This window comes from Anabrus simplex, chromosome 1, assembly GCF_040414725.1.
Source record: "Anabrus simplex isolate iqAnaSimp1 chromosome 1, ASM4041472v1, whole genome shotgun sequence".
Lineage (NCBI taxonomy): Eukaryota > Metazoa > Arthropoda > Insecta > Orthoptera > Tettigoniidae > Anabrus > Anabrus simplex.
Genome location: NC_090265.1, coordinates 701,188,735 through 701,206,961, shown reverse-complemented (window position 1 = coordinate 701,206,961; position 18,227 = coordinate 701,188,735). Strand labels below are relative to the sequence as shown.

At 41.2% G+C, this 18,227-nt stretch overlaps 1 protein-coding gene across 1 annotated transcript in view; it reads left to right on the top strand.

Annotated features, from left to right (window-relative positions):
• Positions 1-18,227, top strand: part of LOC136857359 (transmembrane protein 117) — a 132,530-nt gene that overhangs the window by 67,314 nt on the left and 46,989 nt on the right. Inside the window, exons 5-6 of the mRNA XM_067135972.2 lie at positions 627-763; positions 10,670-10,926. Coding sequence (XP_066992073.2) covers positions 627-763; positions 10,670-10,926 — 394 coding nt within the window. The remainder of the gene's footprint in view (positions 1-626; positions 764-10,669; positions 10,927-18,227) is intronic.

Genomic DNA, 18,227 nt, shown 5'->3' with positions numbered 1-18,227 from the left:
ACGGTGCTACTGTGTGTGTTCTCCATCGTAGTGTATGGAGTGGAATCCTGGACCATAACAGAAAATACCATGAGAAGAATAGAAGCACTTGAAATGTGGGTATGCTTCGTATCAGATGGTTAGAGATATTGACCAGGATGTGTAAAGAAAAAGAACTGTGTAAGGCTGTTATGATCAAGAAGCTCTCCTACTTTGGTAATATCTTAAGGGTTCCTGTCACTCCATGTGAGATTTGTGCTGGACAAAGTGAAGGCGAGACAGGTTTTGCTCCTGGAAATTTAATTCCAGCAAGACTCTCCAATATCAATTTTTATTTCATCTGTCAATCACTAATCATTGCCCCGGAGGAGCATGACAGGCTTCGGTAGCCGGCAAATTTCCTATCCTCGCTGCTAGATGGGGGCTTAATTCATTCCATTCCTGACCCGACTGAAACTGATGTGTTTTTATTTTCAAGAGCATCACATAGCAAATATTTTGTTCATTTCCTTTTCTGAATTCGCACCAATTAGAATGCCATATTTCAGAATCACACACTTTGTCCATTATCCATTGATTCTTAAACCTTTTCCTTGTTCTTTGTGATTACAATAGATATAATAGTGCATAATTGACGTGTGTTCCAGGGATCATGGATGACTATGTTCCTGACTGTGATCGTCTCCCTGTACGTCTTCTCTCACGCCTACAACATGCTGCTAATGCTGTGGTACGATAACAAAGACTATCTCATCAACAGTCACATGGGAGTCACCAATGCCAGGTACGGAACCTCCACAACGTGCATCTATACACACAGATACTTCAAATGGATGTCTATCTAGAGTTCCGAGTTTTATGGAGTGACAGGTTAGAACGCAAATTTTCTGAAGCGAGTAACAAGTAACTTTGAATTCAGGAGATATCGGGTACATAACCCCACTGTCGACAGCCCTGAAAACAGTTTTTCTTTGTTTTCCCATTTTCACACCAGGCAAATGCTGGTGCTGTAACTTTAATTAAGGCCACGATCTCTTGTTTTCCACTCCTTTCCTACCCCTTTGTCACCATAATAACTATCTGTTGAGGTGCCACGTAATTCAAATTTAAAAGAAAGGTATACCCTAGCCTGCACAACGGTTAGGCCATGAGTTTTGCATAACCATCAGGGGTACGGCCCATCAGAAACCCTAATATATCGAATCACGTTGGGATCTAAATTTTGTTTCGGGTTATCGAAATTTTTAGATATAGAGAATACCGTTTATGAGCATATATAGCGCATAATTCAATCATATGTATCTACAGGCTCATACTGAATACAGTATATTTTACAGTATTTAAAAATATGCTCACAAACTCGTATTTTGCGGCATCGCTTTAATTCTGACTCTTATTAAAGAAACTTTTTTGAAGATAGAATACGGTAATGAAACAAGAAAAACACCTTCGTACCTTCGTATCGTTAGTCTCCTCTGCTTTTTACTGTTAACTTTCTTTTCTTCCACATACTTTTCAACAACATTTAGTGCTGGTGAGAAACGCTGTAATTTATATTCGACTGCCTCTGCATGTAGGCTTGAAACCACGCAGCCAAGATTCTGCTTTCGTACGTGATCGGCAATGAATTCACAACCGAAAACGAACGAGGCTTCGCCGATTTCTCGATCACTAGAAGTTTGTTTCTCGGTTCCCGTCATATTATCTCCGAGCATCACTGTGACCCTTCCTCTACTTGTTAACTGTTCCTCACAAACAACAAATGATATATTTCACAGTCAATGTTGTGCAAAATTCGAGTTACAGAGTATTTTTTGCTTCATAGGGAGAAACGTTTGCTTCGAGAAATCTAGAAATTAGCGTAACCGTAGAAGTTTACATTAATTCACTTACTAAGTATTTAAAACTGTCCACAATTTTCAGACTCTGACTTCCAATTTTCACAGTGCCCTTTTCTTGCTTTTCCCCTCTCGATATCACTGCAGTCTTGATTTTCTCCGTACTGATTTTCATGCCATACTTCTCAATTTTTTCGTTCACTTAATCTAATTTCTGTTGCACTTCTTTGCTGTTCTTTCCCCAGATCACATCATCATCTGCAAACAGTAGTACCCTCATCTCTTTATCTCCATAGGCTTCCTTTGTGTTTCCGTTACAATTTCGTCCATGACCATAATAAACAAAGGGGTGACAGCACACTCCCCTGTCTTAGTCCAGTGTTATTCCTAAACCATTCTGTCTTTCCAACTGTGTTCAGTACTCTGCTAACACAGTTGTTGTACATTGCTTGCACCATTTCTAACATTTCTCTTCGGAGTATCTTTTTAATCATGGTTTCCCAAACCTTCTCTCTGGGGACTCTGTCATATGCCTTTTCTATATCTATGAAAGTCATGACCAGATACTTTCCATATTCCTAGTTCTTTACCATCAGCTGTCTCATGCTAAAGATTGGATCCTCTGTAGATCTTCCACTTCTGAAACCATACTGTTCCTCTTGTAACTCTCCTTCAACCTTTCTTCTCATTCTTCTTTCTAATATCCTTTTCAGTATTTTAACTACCTGCGTTAGAAGTGTGATTCCTCTGTAGTTGTTCATGGTTGACAGTTCAGCACCTTAGATGTCAAACCACTGAGACCGTCAAATGAAACCTAATGAAAATGAAAATCTACAGCCTGTTTCCAGTCATATGACCGGGTCAGTAATGGAATGAATGAAGCCCCCATCCAGCGGCGAGGACAGGAAATGTGCGGGCTACCGATGCCTGTCGCACTCCTCTGGGGAATGATTAATGATATGAAGTGATATTGGACAGTGTTGCTGGAATGGAAGATGATAGGGAAAACCGGAGTACCCGGAGAAAAACCTGCCTCGCCTCCGCTTTGTCCAGAACAAATCTCACATGGAGTGACCGAGATTTGAAGCACGGTATTCAGCGGTGAGAGGCCGGCGCGCTGCCGCCCGAGCCACGGAGGCTTCATTAAATAAAACTTATTAAACATTATTTTTAACAATCACACGATAATGAATAATCCCTTTGTTCATATAACTTGACTGCATTACCTCCACCTCCTGTAATTAAATTCATATTTATTCATAGGTTTTTACATTTTATTTAAAGGGGCCTGAATTTTTAATTTGGCAGTCGGGTGCGTATCCCATTCGTTACGTCCCTGTCCCCAGTGCAGAAACACATGCATGTTATTATATAAACAGAAGTATGTAGCTACGTCTCAGAGGGTCTGAACGGTCTCTCTACACGTTGCTCTCCCTTCATATTGAGAGACGGCGTAGTCACCGAGGGACCCAGCCGTAAGGACTCAGCTCTTCGAACTTAGTGTGAAAAAGTCATAGGATCAGCAACACCCCTAGAGTAGTTCACACACGAGAATGCGAGACAGTGTTTCGTATTTCACAGAGATCTTTGCAGGAAGTGACATCAAGGCCGCCCCTAGTAGTGAAATAATTGATTTGGTGACGAGGAAATTGAATTTACATGATAACAGTTTACTGCTCTGGAGCTGACAAGAACACGATCTAATATCAACTTAGAACGTGTCTGCACTCAAGCAAATAATATTACACAACAGACCTTTATAGTATTAATACTGGAATTCAAACGCTTACAACGTTTATTGTATTTTTACGTCAGAGCCATGTTACGTAATTTCTTCATCTTCTTCTGTAAATCTGACCTCGGACAGGTATCAAGTCCATTCTTCTCGGTCCTCAGCATCTTCCTTCATTCGTTAGTATCTTCTTCCTTTCTTCTCATCTGTTAGCATTACAATTTTCCTTTCTTTCTGTTATTACTTCCAATAATAATAACTTAATAATAAAAATGTCTGCCTCTGTGGTGTAGTGATTAGCGTGATTAGCTGCCACCCCCGGAGGTCCGGGTTCGATTCCCGGCTCTGCCACGAACGGGGTCCACTCAGCCTCGGGAGGTCAACTAAGTAGAGGTGGGTTCAATTCCCACCTCAGCCTTTCTCTAAGTGGTTTTCCGTGGTTTCCCACTTCTCCTCCAGGCAAATGCCGAGATGGTACCTAACTTAAGGCCAAGACCGCTTCCTTCCCTCTTCCTTGCCTGTCCCATCCAATCTTCCCATCCCTTCACAAGGCCCCTGTTCAGCATAGCAGGTGAGGCCACCTGGGCGAGGTACTGGTCATTCTCCCCAGTTGTAGACCCCGACCCAAAGTCTGAAGCTCCAGGACACTGCCCTTGAGGCGGTAGAGGTGGGATCCATCGCTGAGTCCGAGGGAAAAACCGACCCTGGAAGGTAAACAGATTAATAATAATAATAATAATAATAATAATAATAATAATAATAATAATAATAATAATAATAATAATAATAATAATAATAATAATAATAATAATAATAATATATATTACATGCCTGTAAGTCTACCGACACGAAACTGATGTATTTGAGCACCTTCAAATACCACCGGACTGAGTCAGGATCTAACCTGACCAAGTTGGGGTCAGAAGGCCAGCGCCTCAACCGTCTGAGCCACTCAGCCCGGCAAAGATATTTCCTCTTTTTTGTTTGTTTGTATTTCTCATCAAGTTCCTCTCTTGTCCTGCCCTCCTCAGCACATTTTCATTCCTAATTCTGTCTATCCATTTCTATTTCCCTACAACCACATTTCAGAAATTTCCGAGGAATTTTCTCGCCCACGTCTCAGAGCCGTAAGACACCACACTACAAACGAAGCACTTACCAAATATCTTTCTTAATTCAAGTTACAACCTCTTGGTCACCAGCAAAACTTTTATGCTTCCAAAGGCTCTGATTCCCGCAGAAATTCTTCTTCTGACTTCCTCAGTACAGCTTCCATTCCAAGTCACCAAACTTCTCAAATACTGATAGACCCTATGACCTACATTGTTCTAGTAGCATTCCCTCTAGTGATACATAACAGTGTACAGTTCCTTTTAAATATAATCATCCCTGGACCCCGACATTTTGGGCAGTAATTGATTAGAATCGAAAGTAATCCGTTCATAAAGAAGTACCGACTAGCCCGCTCCTCCGTAATGTAGCGAGAGTAACATAAATTCTAGGGGCTCTGATTGGCCGTACCTTTAAGAAAACCTACAACCTGTTTTCCAGCCAATGACCGGATCAGGGATGTAATGAATGAAGCAGATATAGGCTACTAGTACGATGGGGTCGCCACTCTCAAAGTGATTTATTAATGACTGATAGATGCTATGATATGAGAATGGAGAGTGTTGCTGAAATGAAAGATGACAGGGAAAACCGGAGTACCCAGAGAAAAACCTGTCCCGCCTCCGCTTTGTCCAGCACAAATCTCACATGGAGTGACCGGGATTTGAACCAAGGTATGCAGCGGTGAGAGGCCGACGCGCTGCCGTCTGAGCCACGGAGGCACCCCGTACCTTGAAGATTAATGTATAACTCATAGCATAACCTTTGTGCAGGTAGACTATACGGGTTACTCGCTTCAATAAGTTGGCATTCTAACCTATTAAACCAAAACCCATGGGGCAATAGGCCCGAAGGGCCTTGGCCTGCCAAGCGACTGCTCCTCAGCCCGAAGGCCTGCAGATTATGAGGTGTCGTGTGGTCAGCAAGACGATTACTCTCTGCCGTTATTCTTGGTTTTCTAGACCGGGGTCGCTATCTCACCGTCAGATAGCTCCTCAGTTGTAATCACTTAGGATGAGTGGACCTCTAACCAGCCCTCAGATCCAGGTAAAAATCCCTGACCTGGCGGGGAATCGAACCCGAGGCCACCGCGTAAGTGGCAAGCACGCTACCCCTAAACCGCGGGGCCGGCATTCTAACCTACTACTACCTAAAATTTTGGAATCAAATCATTACTTGCCAATGTTCAGTTTGATTCCAGACTCCTTCCCCCACTCTTAAAATACCCTCCATCATAACTTGCAGTTCGCCTTCAGCTTTTACCAACACGCTAATTTACCCCTTCCTAAAACTCGAATTGAACAAGTATGGCTTAGAAATGAACAGGAAGAGACTGCCCCGCCAAATATTTACTGACACCGTGCTAATTGCAAGCTTCTCCAGAGAACAATTTACAACAAATCTTGAATTAAAATTCAATCACCAATGCAGTAGATCTCTCAATGAAATACAATTTTAAAAAAGTGTCAAATTTCCCTCTGTGAATTATCATAAATATATCTTTCAATAAATGACACTGAAATTAATAACGAATTATTTATTTGCATCTAATGAATCTCTATGTAATTTCGAGTCGATAAGTGTAGGATTCAGTGCATCAAAAGGGGGAAACTGCTTCAGGGCCTATGAATCTTCCACAAGTGACCTAATCAGTTCTATAGAGTACGATGAGACGAGGCTTCCTTGATTAAGCAGCCTTCTATATGTCTCTCAGCCATGGCCATCCGTTAATACTTCACATCACAGCCTGCACGTTTGCTAGGTAACATCGCGTCGCATATTTTGTATCGCTACTTTCGTGATGGAAAGTGATGTGATGTATTAATGGATAGCCATGATTGAGAGACAAGTAGAAGGCTCTATTTATCAAAGAGGCCTTATCTCATCGTATTCTAGATCAATGTTCCCCGAACGTTTAGTCCTTGTGGCCCCTGAGCATACCACATGCGTGTCCAATGTTTCCTCAGCCACAGGACATAAGACTGCATTCAGTAAACAAACAAAAAAACAGAATTTTGTAATGATAACCATGTTTAATTTTATTCGTATAATTTAATACTAATATGTAATTTATTTGAAAGTTTAATTTGACTTCATTTACATAAATATACTTTATACGTGCACAGAAATTAGAAAAAAACTGTGTCACTTGGCTTATAATTACACTAGTCTGGACCTGGAAACTTCCTTGAAAAAATCGCTCGTTGCGGCTGTTGGATCAGTGGGACAAAGAGATAGTATTGTTTTCCAGAGACCAAGCGTTTTACAAATGTAGTCACTCGAACCGATCAGCCTCTATATAAATCAATTCCTGTACTTCGTAGTCACTATAACCGAAGATCAGCCTCTACATTGCTCTATTCCTGTACTCCGTAGTCACTCGGACCGAAGATCAGCCTCTACATACCTCTATTCCTGTACTTTGTAGTCACTCGAACCGAAGATTAGCCTCTACATAGCTCTATTCCTGTACTTCATTTTCATTTGTGTGAGAGCAGAAAAGGTACGTTCACACAGATATGTTGTCATGAAAGGCATTAAACGAAGTACTTTCTTTCTAGAAATTGTAGGGTATAGGGGGTGTCATGGACACAAAAGTCGTTCAGACTTGGAGTTGTGTAGAACTTCCTGGAGCTCAACATGCCACTCCATCTGATTCTCCATCAGTGTCATACTTCATTCATTTTCACTTTCTTTCTTCCAAAATACTTCGGATAGTTGATCGTCTTCAAGGGAATGCAGTTCATGTTCAGTCTCAAAAGAAGGGATTTCCGATCCACGAGATTTTCTCAACCAGAGGCAGAAAATATGGTTATGTGTGGATGTTAGCAATTTCAAGTGTCTCACAATTACACGACTTACACTGCCTTGTTGTATTTCTTCTTTTTCCGCTGCTAACTTGTACCATCTATCGGCCAAGTTAAGAGTTACTTATACTACATACAAATTTACAACAGTGATGACATCTATATAATTAAAATTAGAGTTTCGTCTACATATTGCTCAGAATTTAAAAATAATGGTATTTCTGTATCGGTCGTGTCCGCAGTAACAAGGAAATGCTCTTTCTAATTTTTCATAACTCTGTCTGTCTGTCTGTCTGTCTGTCTGTCTGTCTGTCTGTCTGTCTGTCTGTCTGTACGTATGTATGTATGTATATATGTACGCACATCACGAGAAAACGGCTGAGGAGAATTTAATGAAAGTCGGGATGTAAAGTCGGAGAATAAGCCTCTACAATCTAGGCCATAAATAATTTTATTCACGCTGAGTGAAATGGTAGTTTAGCGAAAGGTCTAATATTTAATTCTCAAATATTTATGTTATTAGTGGTCGTATGGGTAAGTATTGCATAACTTAAGTTATAACGTATTAAATTTCCGCTCATTTATGTCTTATCAATTTTTAACATACCGGCTATGATAACAGATATATTCATGAATTGGGATTTTTGTTGCTAAGTCCATATCAGCGCCGAGTCGCGAGAAAATGGGTTAACAGAATCTAATGAAAATTGGCATGTGAAGTCGGGAAATAAGTAATTACAGTTAACACTATAAATAATGTTATAAGATGCCCTAATATCACAGAGTCGGAAGAAAACTAAATGTGAAGGCTTAGAATGTAGAAAGCTCATAAGTTGATCAACAATAATATTACATTGACCATTGTTTTAGTGATGTGCTTTGTGTCTTCTGCTGCCACTCATATCCAGTAGATAGGATTACTGCTGCGTACCGTGTATAACAGCCTGTCTGAATATTGGCCGGAAGTAGCTGGGGAAGTTAGATAACTTTTTGTTTAGCATGCTATTCCTCTGGTTCATACATTTTCTGATTCTACTGGTACGTAACACATTGGTTCAACATTGGTTCCAGCTATTGGATCCCTATTCTGAGGACCTAGCTCGATAGCTGTAGTCGCTTAAGTGCGACCAGTATCCAGTAATCGGGATAGGTTCGAGCCCTACTGTCGGCAGCCCTGAAGATGGTTTTCCGTGGTTTCCCATTTTCACATCAGACAAATGCCGGGGTGTATCTTAATTAAGGCCACGGCCGCTTCCTTTCAATTCCTAGGTCTTTCCTATCCCGTCGTCGCCATAAGACATATCTGTGTCGGTGCGACGTAAAGCAAATAGCAAAAAAACCCTATTCTGAGGCACTGACTGGAATGTGGGGTGTGCATATTTGACGGAATAATGGCAGAGAATTGTGCGCGGCTGTCTGCGGCCTGAACATTCCAGCAATGGAACTTTGTATTGTTAGATCGGCACCTTCGTACGTTTCGTTAAAAGTGACAAAATGTGCGGTTCCTCATTTAATCGAGTATGTTATATGATGGCATTGCTTTTAATCGCTACATTCCTACTGACCTACGTTGACTTATATTGGAAAAAATCACTAAGACAGTCTTTCTGAGAATACCGTAGCGAAGCACGGGTACATCAGCTAGTAGTTACTAAATTTAGTATAATATTCTATGAATTGTGTGTGTTCAATAAAATTTCGCTCTTCAAATACTTACAACCCCTTCAATAATCGTCGCTGCCCCTCATGAGACTGATTCAATGGTGATAGTTTCATACGCCCTGAGCCAGTTTTATCTTTGCGATGCACTGAATCCTACTCTTGTCGACTCCAAATTCCATACAGTTGTCTTTCGAAAAGGATTTGTTAGATACAAATAATTTTATAGTTTTCAATTTGAGTTTTATTCATTTGATTTGCCAAAGGAAATTTGATACATTATTCTTCTCTGTATGTGATGGATGTTGTTTGTGAATGTAATGACTAGAGGCTGGAAGTTAGACAAAATACATTTCTTTTTTGGTGCCACATGGAGAGAAACATGTTTCCGCACGTTTGGGAACGGTAGGGCAAGTTATTTTTGCTTTTTGTTGGCTTTATTTTAGCTTCCGTAGCCAATTTGATAGTTCAATGCCTTTTTTAAGTTGTTGTGAATGTTTTCTGCAGTTATTTTTGTATTAAAATTAATCAATGGAAAGAATACATATATAATTCCAAAGTACTGTATTAATAATAAAGAAAAAACATTTTAACTTAATAAAACCAAACCAAGCCCCATGATGCAAACAGTCCCGAAGGGCCATGACCTATCAAGCGGCCGATGCTCAGCCAGAAGGTCTGCAGATAGCGAGGTGTCGTGTGGTCAGCACTACGAATCCTCTCGGCCGATATTCTTGGTTTCTTAGAGCGGTCGCCGGTATCTGACTGTCAGATAGCTCCTCAATTGCAATCGCGTAGGTTGAGTGGACCTCGAACCAACCCTCAGATGCAGGTAAGAATCCCGAACCTGGCCGGGAATCAAAACCGGGGCTTCCAGGTAAGAGGCAGGCACCGTTATCCCTATACCGCGGGACCGGCTTTGAATTTATAGATAAAAAATAACATTTAGTCATACTAACACTAATCAGAAGGAAAATGGAAGAGGTCCGACACTTCGAAAAATGTAGGTATCGGCAAAGCAAAGGGAAGGCCCACGAAGAGCGTGAATATGAAAGACTCCCCAGGCGATCTAAATCTACTACCGTCGAGGTGGGGAAAGAACAAGAGTTGACCAAGGGAGGTTAGACAGGAAAGTTAAGAGCGAGAAACCTGACACAAGTAAGTGGGAGCAACACCAGACTCAGCTAGGGGAACCGTGGTGGCTAATCCACACTCCCAAGTTGAGAGGCAATGATCCCCCTTTAGTCTCCTCTTACAACAGACAGGGGATACCTTTGACGTTAATCTGTCATCCCCACCCACAGAGGGATGTAAGATTAAGTACTGAATTGTGTTGGAGATGTGTGTTACGTAGCTTACATTAGAGCATTCTTATTATTTTAGTGCCTACTTTAGTCAATAGAAATGCCTATTTTAATAACTTTACTGTCTAATTCATAAATGTTACGTGCTTATTTGCCTGCCTATTTTAGCAAAAAATAAATACCTTAACTTGTGGTTTGTAGTAATGGCGATGTTAATGATTACGATGATGATGTGTGCAGTGTGATGAAGGCAGCAGCTTGCGGGACGTGGCTCGGAGACCTCATCACGGCGCTCATGGTGACGGATATGATGCTCCAGGACAACCTATACCCCAACTGGGCGACGCGCTTCCGCCAGCTGTGGAGACGCTCCAACATACCTCGTATCCTCATCTTCTGGGTGGGCTCCGTGGTAGCGACCTCCGTGGTCGTCACGCTCATCGTCAGCGACTGGATCTCGTGGGACCATCTTAACAGAGACTTCCTGGCCACTACAGGTGATACATCATTTCCCCAATCAAGCGTTAATAAGCCAAGTTTTAAGTTTGGCTGCCCTTCCCTATGCATGTCGGAGGGATGTGTTTTATATCACCAAACTTTGAGATCACATACCTCACACTTAGAAGAAGAAACGTTGTATTTCCATGTTAGAACTAGTTTTGTTTCCAATGCATCCGCGATTTAATGCGACGGCGGGCTGATGGATGTACAGGGTCTTTCACTCGAAGTGGGGCCGGTGCAGCGTAGCGGGTAGATGGGAGAGCTGAAGGTCAGACGAGCACATGACAACTCGCTAAGCTTGGGGCCGGGAGAGCGCCCTCATGAATCACATGTAAATAACAGAATAATAACAACGCATAAAGTAAAATAATTTCTCACCTTGTCACAGAAAATATTGAAAATGTCTTCCACATGCATCTATACATTTCTGGCTTCATCTAAGGAAACTCTCATTCATACGCATTAATTCATCTACCGAGATAGCCTCAATTTATCTCGTCATATTTTCTTAGAGTGTGAAAATGGGACTGCTGGCGGCAGTAACTGCAAGCAGGATAAGAGGACCTATAATTTTTGAAACCACAATCACTAGACAGAGATATAGGAATGACATTCTCGTACCATTTTATAACAATTGACGGACAATGAATGCCAGTCTGGATATTTTCAGGAAGACTTGGCAACCACGCATTCGACTAACGAGTCATTAACTACAATTTATGAAACTTTTGACAACAATAATTAGTAAACCTCTGTGGCCCGCAAGATCCCCAAATCTTACGGTTTGCGATTTTTATTTATGGGGAAAATTGAAAAATAAGGTTATGCTATAAACCCTCACACTGTAGATGAACTCAAACAAAATATCACGAGAGAAATTGAGGCTACCTATTTCCTTAGATAAAGCCAGAAATGTGTAGATGCAGAGAGAGGACATTTCCAGCATCTTCTCTGTGACAAAGTGTATATATTATTTTACTTTGATCCTGCATTATTATGTGAGCTTGTTATTTAGAGGCGATTCATACAAGCGCTTTCCCGCCCCAAACTCAGCGAGTTACCACGTGCTCGTCTGACCTTCAGCTCGCCCATCTACTCGCTGCGCTGCGCTGCGCTGCGCCGGCCCCACTTTGAGTGAAACACCCTGTATGAATGTTAACGAGGGCATTTTGGACATCTCACATAAGAAATAGTTTCATAGGGCATGCAGTCCGACTCGTTGGCTGAACGGTCAGCGTACTGGCCTTCGGTTCAGAGGGTCCCGGGTTCGATTCACGCCCGGGTCTGGGATTTTAACCTTAATTGGTTAATTCCAATGGCACGGGGGCTGGGTGTATGTGTTGTCTTCATCATTATTTCATCCTCATAACGACGCGCAGGCCGCCTACGGGAGTCAAATAGAAAGACCTGCACCTGGCAAGCCGAACCCGTTCTGGGATATCCCGGCACTAAAAGCCATACGACATTTCATTATAGGGTACGCAGGTTCGTTCTTTTCCTTTGTGTTTCTCATAATTGTAAAGAAAATGCTTTATAACATGAAAAAAAATCGTTTCTGGACCCACGTCCATATAAAATATTTTCTTCCTCTACGTGTGAGGAATCTGTGTTGGAAGTGTGGCCATGCCTTTTTCGTTACACCTTGTATTGCGCGTTTCTGGGGTGATTGGTAATGTGATATTTGTAGATGAAGATTCTTATTTAGACGATCGCAAAAATCCAATATCCTAGTCAGAGAAATTAACTGTATGTAGTTAAAATCCGCGGCCTGCCTGGGAATTAAACCTAGGTCCTTCCGAATCGAAGACCGCTACTTTGACCATTCATCCAAGCAGCCGGGCAAACAGATCATGTGAATCTCTCCGAGAGCATTTACTAACTTCCTGACGAGCTAGGAAAGAATGAAATGGCGTACGGCTTTTAGTGCCGGGAGTGTCCGAGGACATGTTTGGCTCGCCAGATTTAGGTCTTTTGATTTGACGCTCGTAGGCGAACTGCGCGCCGTGATCAGGTTGAAATTATGACGAAGACAACACATACACCCAGCCCCCGTGTCAGCGAAATTAACCAATGTTGGTTAAAATTCCCCACCCTGCCGGGAATCAAACCCGGGGCTCCTGTGACCAAAGGCCAGCACGCTAACCATTTACCCATGGAGGTGGACGACGATTTGGGAAGTTCAAATTTTACATGTGTATTCCCTCTACATTGTAGTGTTTCTCAGAAATATTTAAGTATCGGGAAGTTTGAAAGAAATTTCTCCATTAATATTAAAAAGTCCGGATATACTACACTTTCTCATATCTCGCTCACTCGATCTCGCTTTCACATAAGCGCATTGGCAAACTATCTTAACTCATTTCCGACACCACATTTAATGCGAGAGTTCTTCTCCATTGGACAGCCCTGCCTCTAACTCAGTCCTCCACAAACATATTATGTCTCTCTGTCCCTTCGGAACATAAAGTTTCTTGCGTCCCAATTACTCTTCCTTCCTACCCTTCCTCCAACTACACATTAGAGTGAACAGAAATTCTACTGAAAGACCTTTGCTTAATAATAATAAATACCGGGCGTGTTAGCCGTGCGGTTAGGGGCGCGAAGCTTGAGCTTGTATCCGGGGGATAATGGGTTCGAGCTCCACTATCGGCAGCACAGAAGGTGGTTATCTGTGGTTTCCTATTTTTACACTAGGCAAATGCAGGAACTGTACGTTAATTTTTGCTAGTTGCTTTACGTCGCACCGACACAGATAGGTCTTATGGTGACGATGGGTCAGGAAAGGCCTGGGAATGGGAAGGAAGCGGCCGTGGCCTAATTAAGGTACAGCTCCAGCATTTGCCTAGTGTGAAAATGGGAAAACACAGAAAACCATTTTCAGGGCTGTCGTCAGTGGGGTTCGAACCTACTATCTCCCGAATACTGGATACTGCCCGCACTTAAGCGACTGCAGCTATCGAGCTCCGTGTGTACCTTAATTACGGCCACAGCCGCTTCTTTCCCATTCCCAGGCCTTTTCTGTCCCATCGTCAACATAAGACCTATCTGTGTCGGTTTGACGTAAAAACAAACTGTAAAATTCAAATACAGTAATAAATACGTTCAGGTACACTACTGTCTTTCATATCCTCCTCACTGCATCCCGCTTGCACAACTATCGTACCTCTTTTCTGACACTACGGCTAATGCGAGAGTTCTTCTCTGTTCTACAGCCCTGGCTCTAGCTCCGTCCTCCACACACATTTTACGTCGTAATCACTTAGGCACGTGACTTCCAGTTTTATATGACTCTTGATAACGTGACCAAACAGGCATGACTTCCAGTTTTATATGACTCTTGATAACGTGATCATAGACACATGACATCCAGTTTTATATGACACTCGATAACGTGATCATAGACACATGACTTCCAGTATTATGTGACTGTTGATAACGTGACCATACAGGCATGACTTCCAGTTTTATATGACTCTTGATAACGTGATCATAGACACATGACATCCAGTTTTATATGACACTCGATAACGTGATCATAGACACATGACTTCCAGTATTATGTGACTGTTGATAACGTGACCATACAGGCATGACTTCCAGTTTTATATGACTCTTGATAACGTGACCATACAGGCATGACTTCCAGTTTTATATGACTCTTGATAACGTGATCATAGACACATGACATCCAGTTTTATATGACACTCGATAACGTGATCATAGACACATGACTTCCAGTATTCTGTGACTGTTGATAACGTGACCATACAGGCATGACTTCCAGTTTTATATGACTCTTGATAACGTGACCATACAGGCATGACTTCCAGTTTTATATGACTCTTGATAACGTGATCATACAGGCATGACTTCCAGTTTTATATGACTCTTGATAACGTGATCATACAGGCATGACTTCCAGTTTTATATGACTCTTGATAACCTAACCATACAGGCATGACTTCCAGTTTTATATGACTCTCGATAACGTGATCATAGATACATGACTTCCACTTTTTATGACTCTTGATAACGTGACCATACAGGCATGACTTCCAGTTTTATATGACTCTCGATAACGTGATCATAGACACGAGACTTCCAGTTTTATATGACTCTTGATAACGTGACCATACAGGCATGACTTCCAGTTTTATATGACTCTTGATAACGTGACCATACAGGCATGACTTCCAGTTTTATATGACTCTCGATAACGTGATCATAGACACGAGACTTCCAGTTTTATATGACTCTTGATAACGTGACCATACAGGCATGACTTCCAGTTTTATATGACTCTTGATAACGTGACCATACAGGCATGACTTCCAGTTTTATATGACTCTCGATAGCGTGATCATACAGGCATGACTTCCAGTTTTATATGACTCTCGATAACGTGACCATACAGGCATGACTTGCAGTTTTATATGACTCTTGATAACGTGATCATACAGGCATGACTTCCAGTTTTATATGACTCTTGATAACGTGACCAAACAGGCATGATTTCCAGTTTTATATGACTCTTGATAACGTGATCATAGACACACGACTTCCAATTTTACATGACTCTTGATAACGTGATCATAGACACATGACTTCCAGTTTTATATGACTCTCGATAACGTGACCATACAGGCATGACTTCCAGTTTTATATGACTCTCGATAGCGTGATCATACAGGCATGACTTCCAGTTTTATATGACTCTCGATAACGTGATCATAGACACATGACTTCCAGTTTTATATGACTCTTGATAACGTGACCAAACAGGCATGATTTCCAGTTTTATATGACTCTTGATAACGTGATCATAGACACATGACTTCCAGTTTTATATGACTCTCGATAACGTGACCATACAGGCATGACTTCCAGTTTTATATGACTCTTGATAACGTGATCATAGACACACGACTTCCAATTTTACATGACTCTTGATAACGTGATCATAGACACATGACTTCCAGTTTTATATGACTCTTGATAACGTGACCATACAGGCATGACTTCCAGTTTTATATGACTCTCGATAGCGTGATCATACAGGCATGACTTCCAGTTTTATATGACTCTCGATAACGTGATCATAGACACATGACTTCCAGTTTTATATGACTCTCGATAACGTGACCATACAGGCATGACTTCCAGTTTTATATGACTCTTGATAACGTGATCATAGACACACGACTTCCAATTTTACATGACTCTTGATAACGCGATCATAGACACATGACTTCCAGTTTTATATGACTCTTGATAACGTGATCATACAGGCATGACTTCCAGTTTTATATGACTCTTGATAACGTGACCAAACAGGCATGATTTCCAGTTTTATATGACTCTTGATAACGTGATCATAGACACACGACTTCCAATTTTACATGACTCTTGATAACGTGATCATAGACACATGACTTCCAGTTTTATATGACTCTCGATAACGTGACCATACAGGCATGACTTCCAGTTTTATATGACTCTCGATAGCGTGACCATACAGGCATGACTTCCAGTTTTATATGACTCTTGATAACGTGACTATACAGCATGACTTCCAGTTTTATATGACTCTTGATAACGTGACCATACAGCATGACTTCCAGTTTTATATGACTCTTGATAACGTGACCATATACGCATGACTTCCAGTTTTATATGACTCTTGATAACGTGACCATACAGGCATGACCTCCAGTTTTATATGACTCTTGATAACGTGACCATACAGGCATGACTTCCAGTTTTATATGACTCTTGATAACGCGATTATAGACACGCAACTTCCAGTTTCATATGACTCCGGATAAGGTGACCACACAGGAATAACTTCCAGTTTTATATGACTCTCGATATCGTGACCATACAGGCATGACTTCCAGTTTTATGTGACTCTTGATAACGTGACCATACAGGCATGACTTGCAGTTTTATATGACTCTTGATAACGTGATCATACAGGCATGACTCCCAGTTTTATATGACTCTTGATAACGTGACCATACAGGCATGACTTGCAGTTTTATATGACTCTTGATAACGTGACCATACAGACATGACTTCCAGTTTTATATGACTCTTTATAACGTGATCATAGACACGCGACTTCCAGTTTAACGTGGCTGTTGTATCAATATAGTACCCACATGCCCTCCAATATTATATAACTTAGCCGTCGATATGGTAATTGTAGGCATGGGACAACTACGGTGTTGCTTCATTCAAAAAATGACTGTACCAGTGTGCACATATCTTTGTTCAAACTGTAAATGCCTTCAGCGCAGCACGGAGTAACGCGTGCAGGAAGCCACTTCTGCATGAAAAATAAAGTGCGACAGATGTGTGTAAACACAGCTTGAAGAGGTCAGGGTGTTGTAACCTAGCAACTTGTTGTCATGGGGACCATCGGCAGGTGCGATCGATATAGCCTGCGCGTTCCTTATTGAGTAAACATTACTCATTAATTCACAACGCTAGGGGCTTCACCGATTATCAGCTATGATAATACTTTGAGATTAGGACTGCCTCGGGAACACTAACGCCTCGTCCACTATGAAGTACCGCCTTTAGCAAAGCATATTCCTAGAACGAACTACATAATATATCGTGTTATCAAATGGCAGCAGTGGTGGCTCGTGACACGTTAGCAGGTGCTAATAATAATAATAATAATAATAATAATAATAATAATAATAATAATAATAATAATTTCTTATTATCACTGGAAACCGACAAACCAAAGTTCGCTGGTAGTGGATGCACAAAAGGACCTCGCAGTAGTCGACGTTGATCCAATGGCAACCACAAGGAATACATACAGACAAAGATCAATACCCATAAATTTGCACCCACGAATCCATCTGAGAAAAGCTTGAAACTCAAAAACTCATGGACTCAAGAAAGACGGGCAGGCCCACAGTGAAAGGATGAGGAAATTTTGGGAAGATAAGAAGAACAAGAAGATGAAGAATACCAGTGCTATTTAATGGTTCCACGTGCTCCTTAAGGGGCTATACGAATGTATATGTATATAAATATATAATAATAATAATAATAATAATAATAATAATAATAATAATAATAAGAAGAAGAAGAAGAAGAAGAAGAAGAAGAATATGGAATTATAGCTAAAGTTCTCAAATCAGCAGACCCGAACACCATAAAAGGAGTCACAAAAATCATGCAAGACATTTGGAAAACAAAACAAATCCCAGAAGACTGGAAAGTCCATTAATTCACCCACTACACCAGAAGGGAGACAGAACCTATGTAAACAATTGCG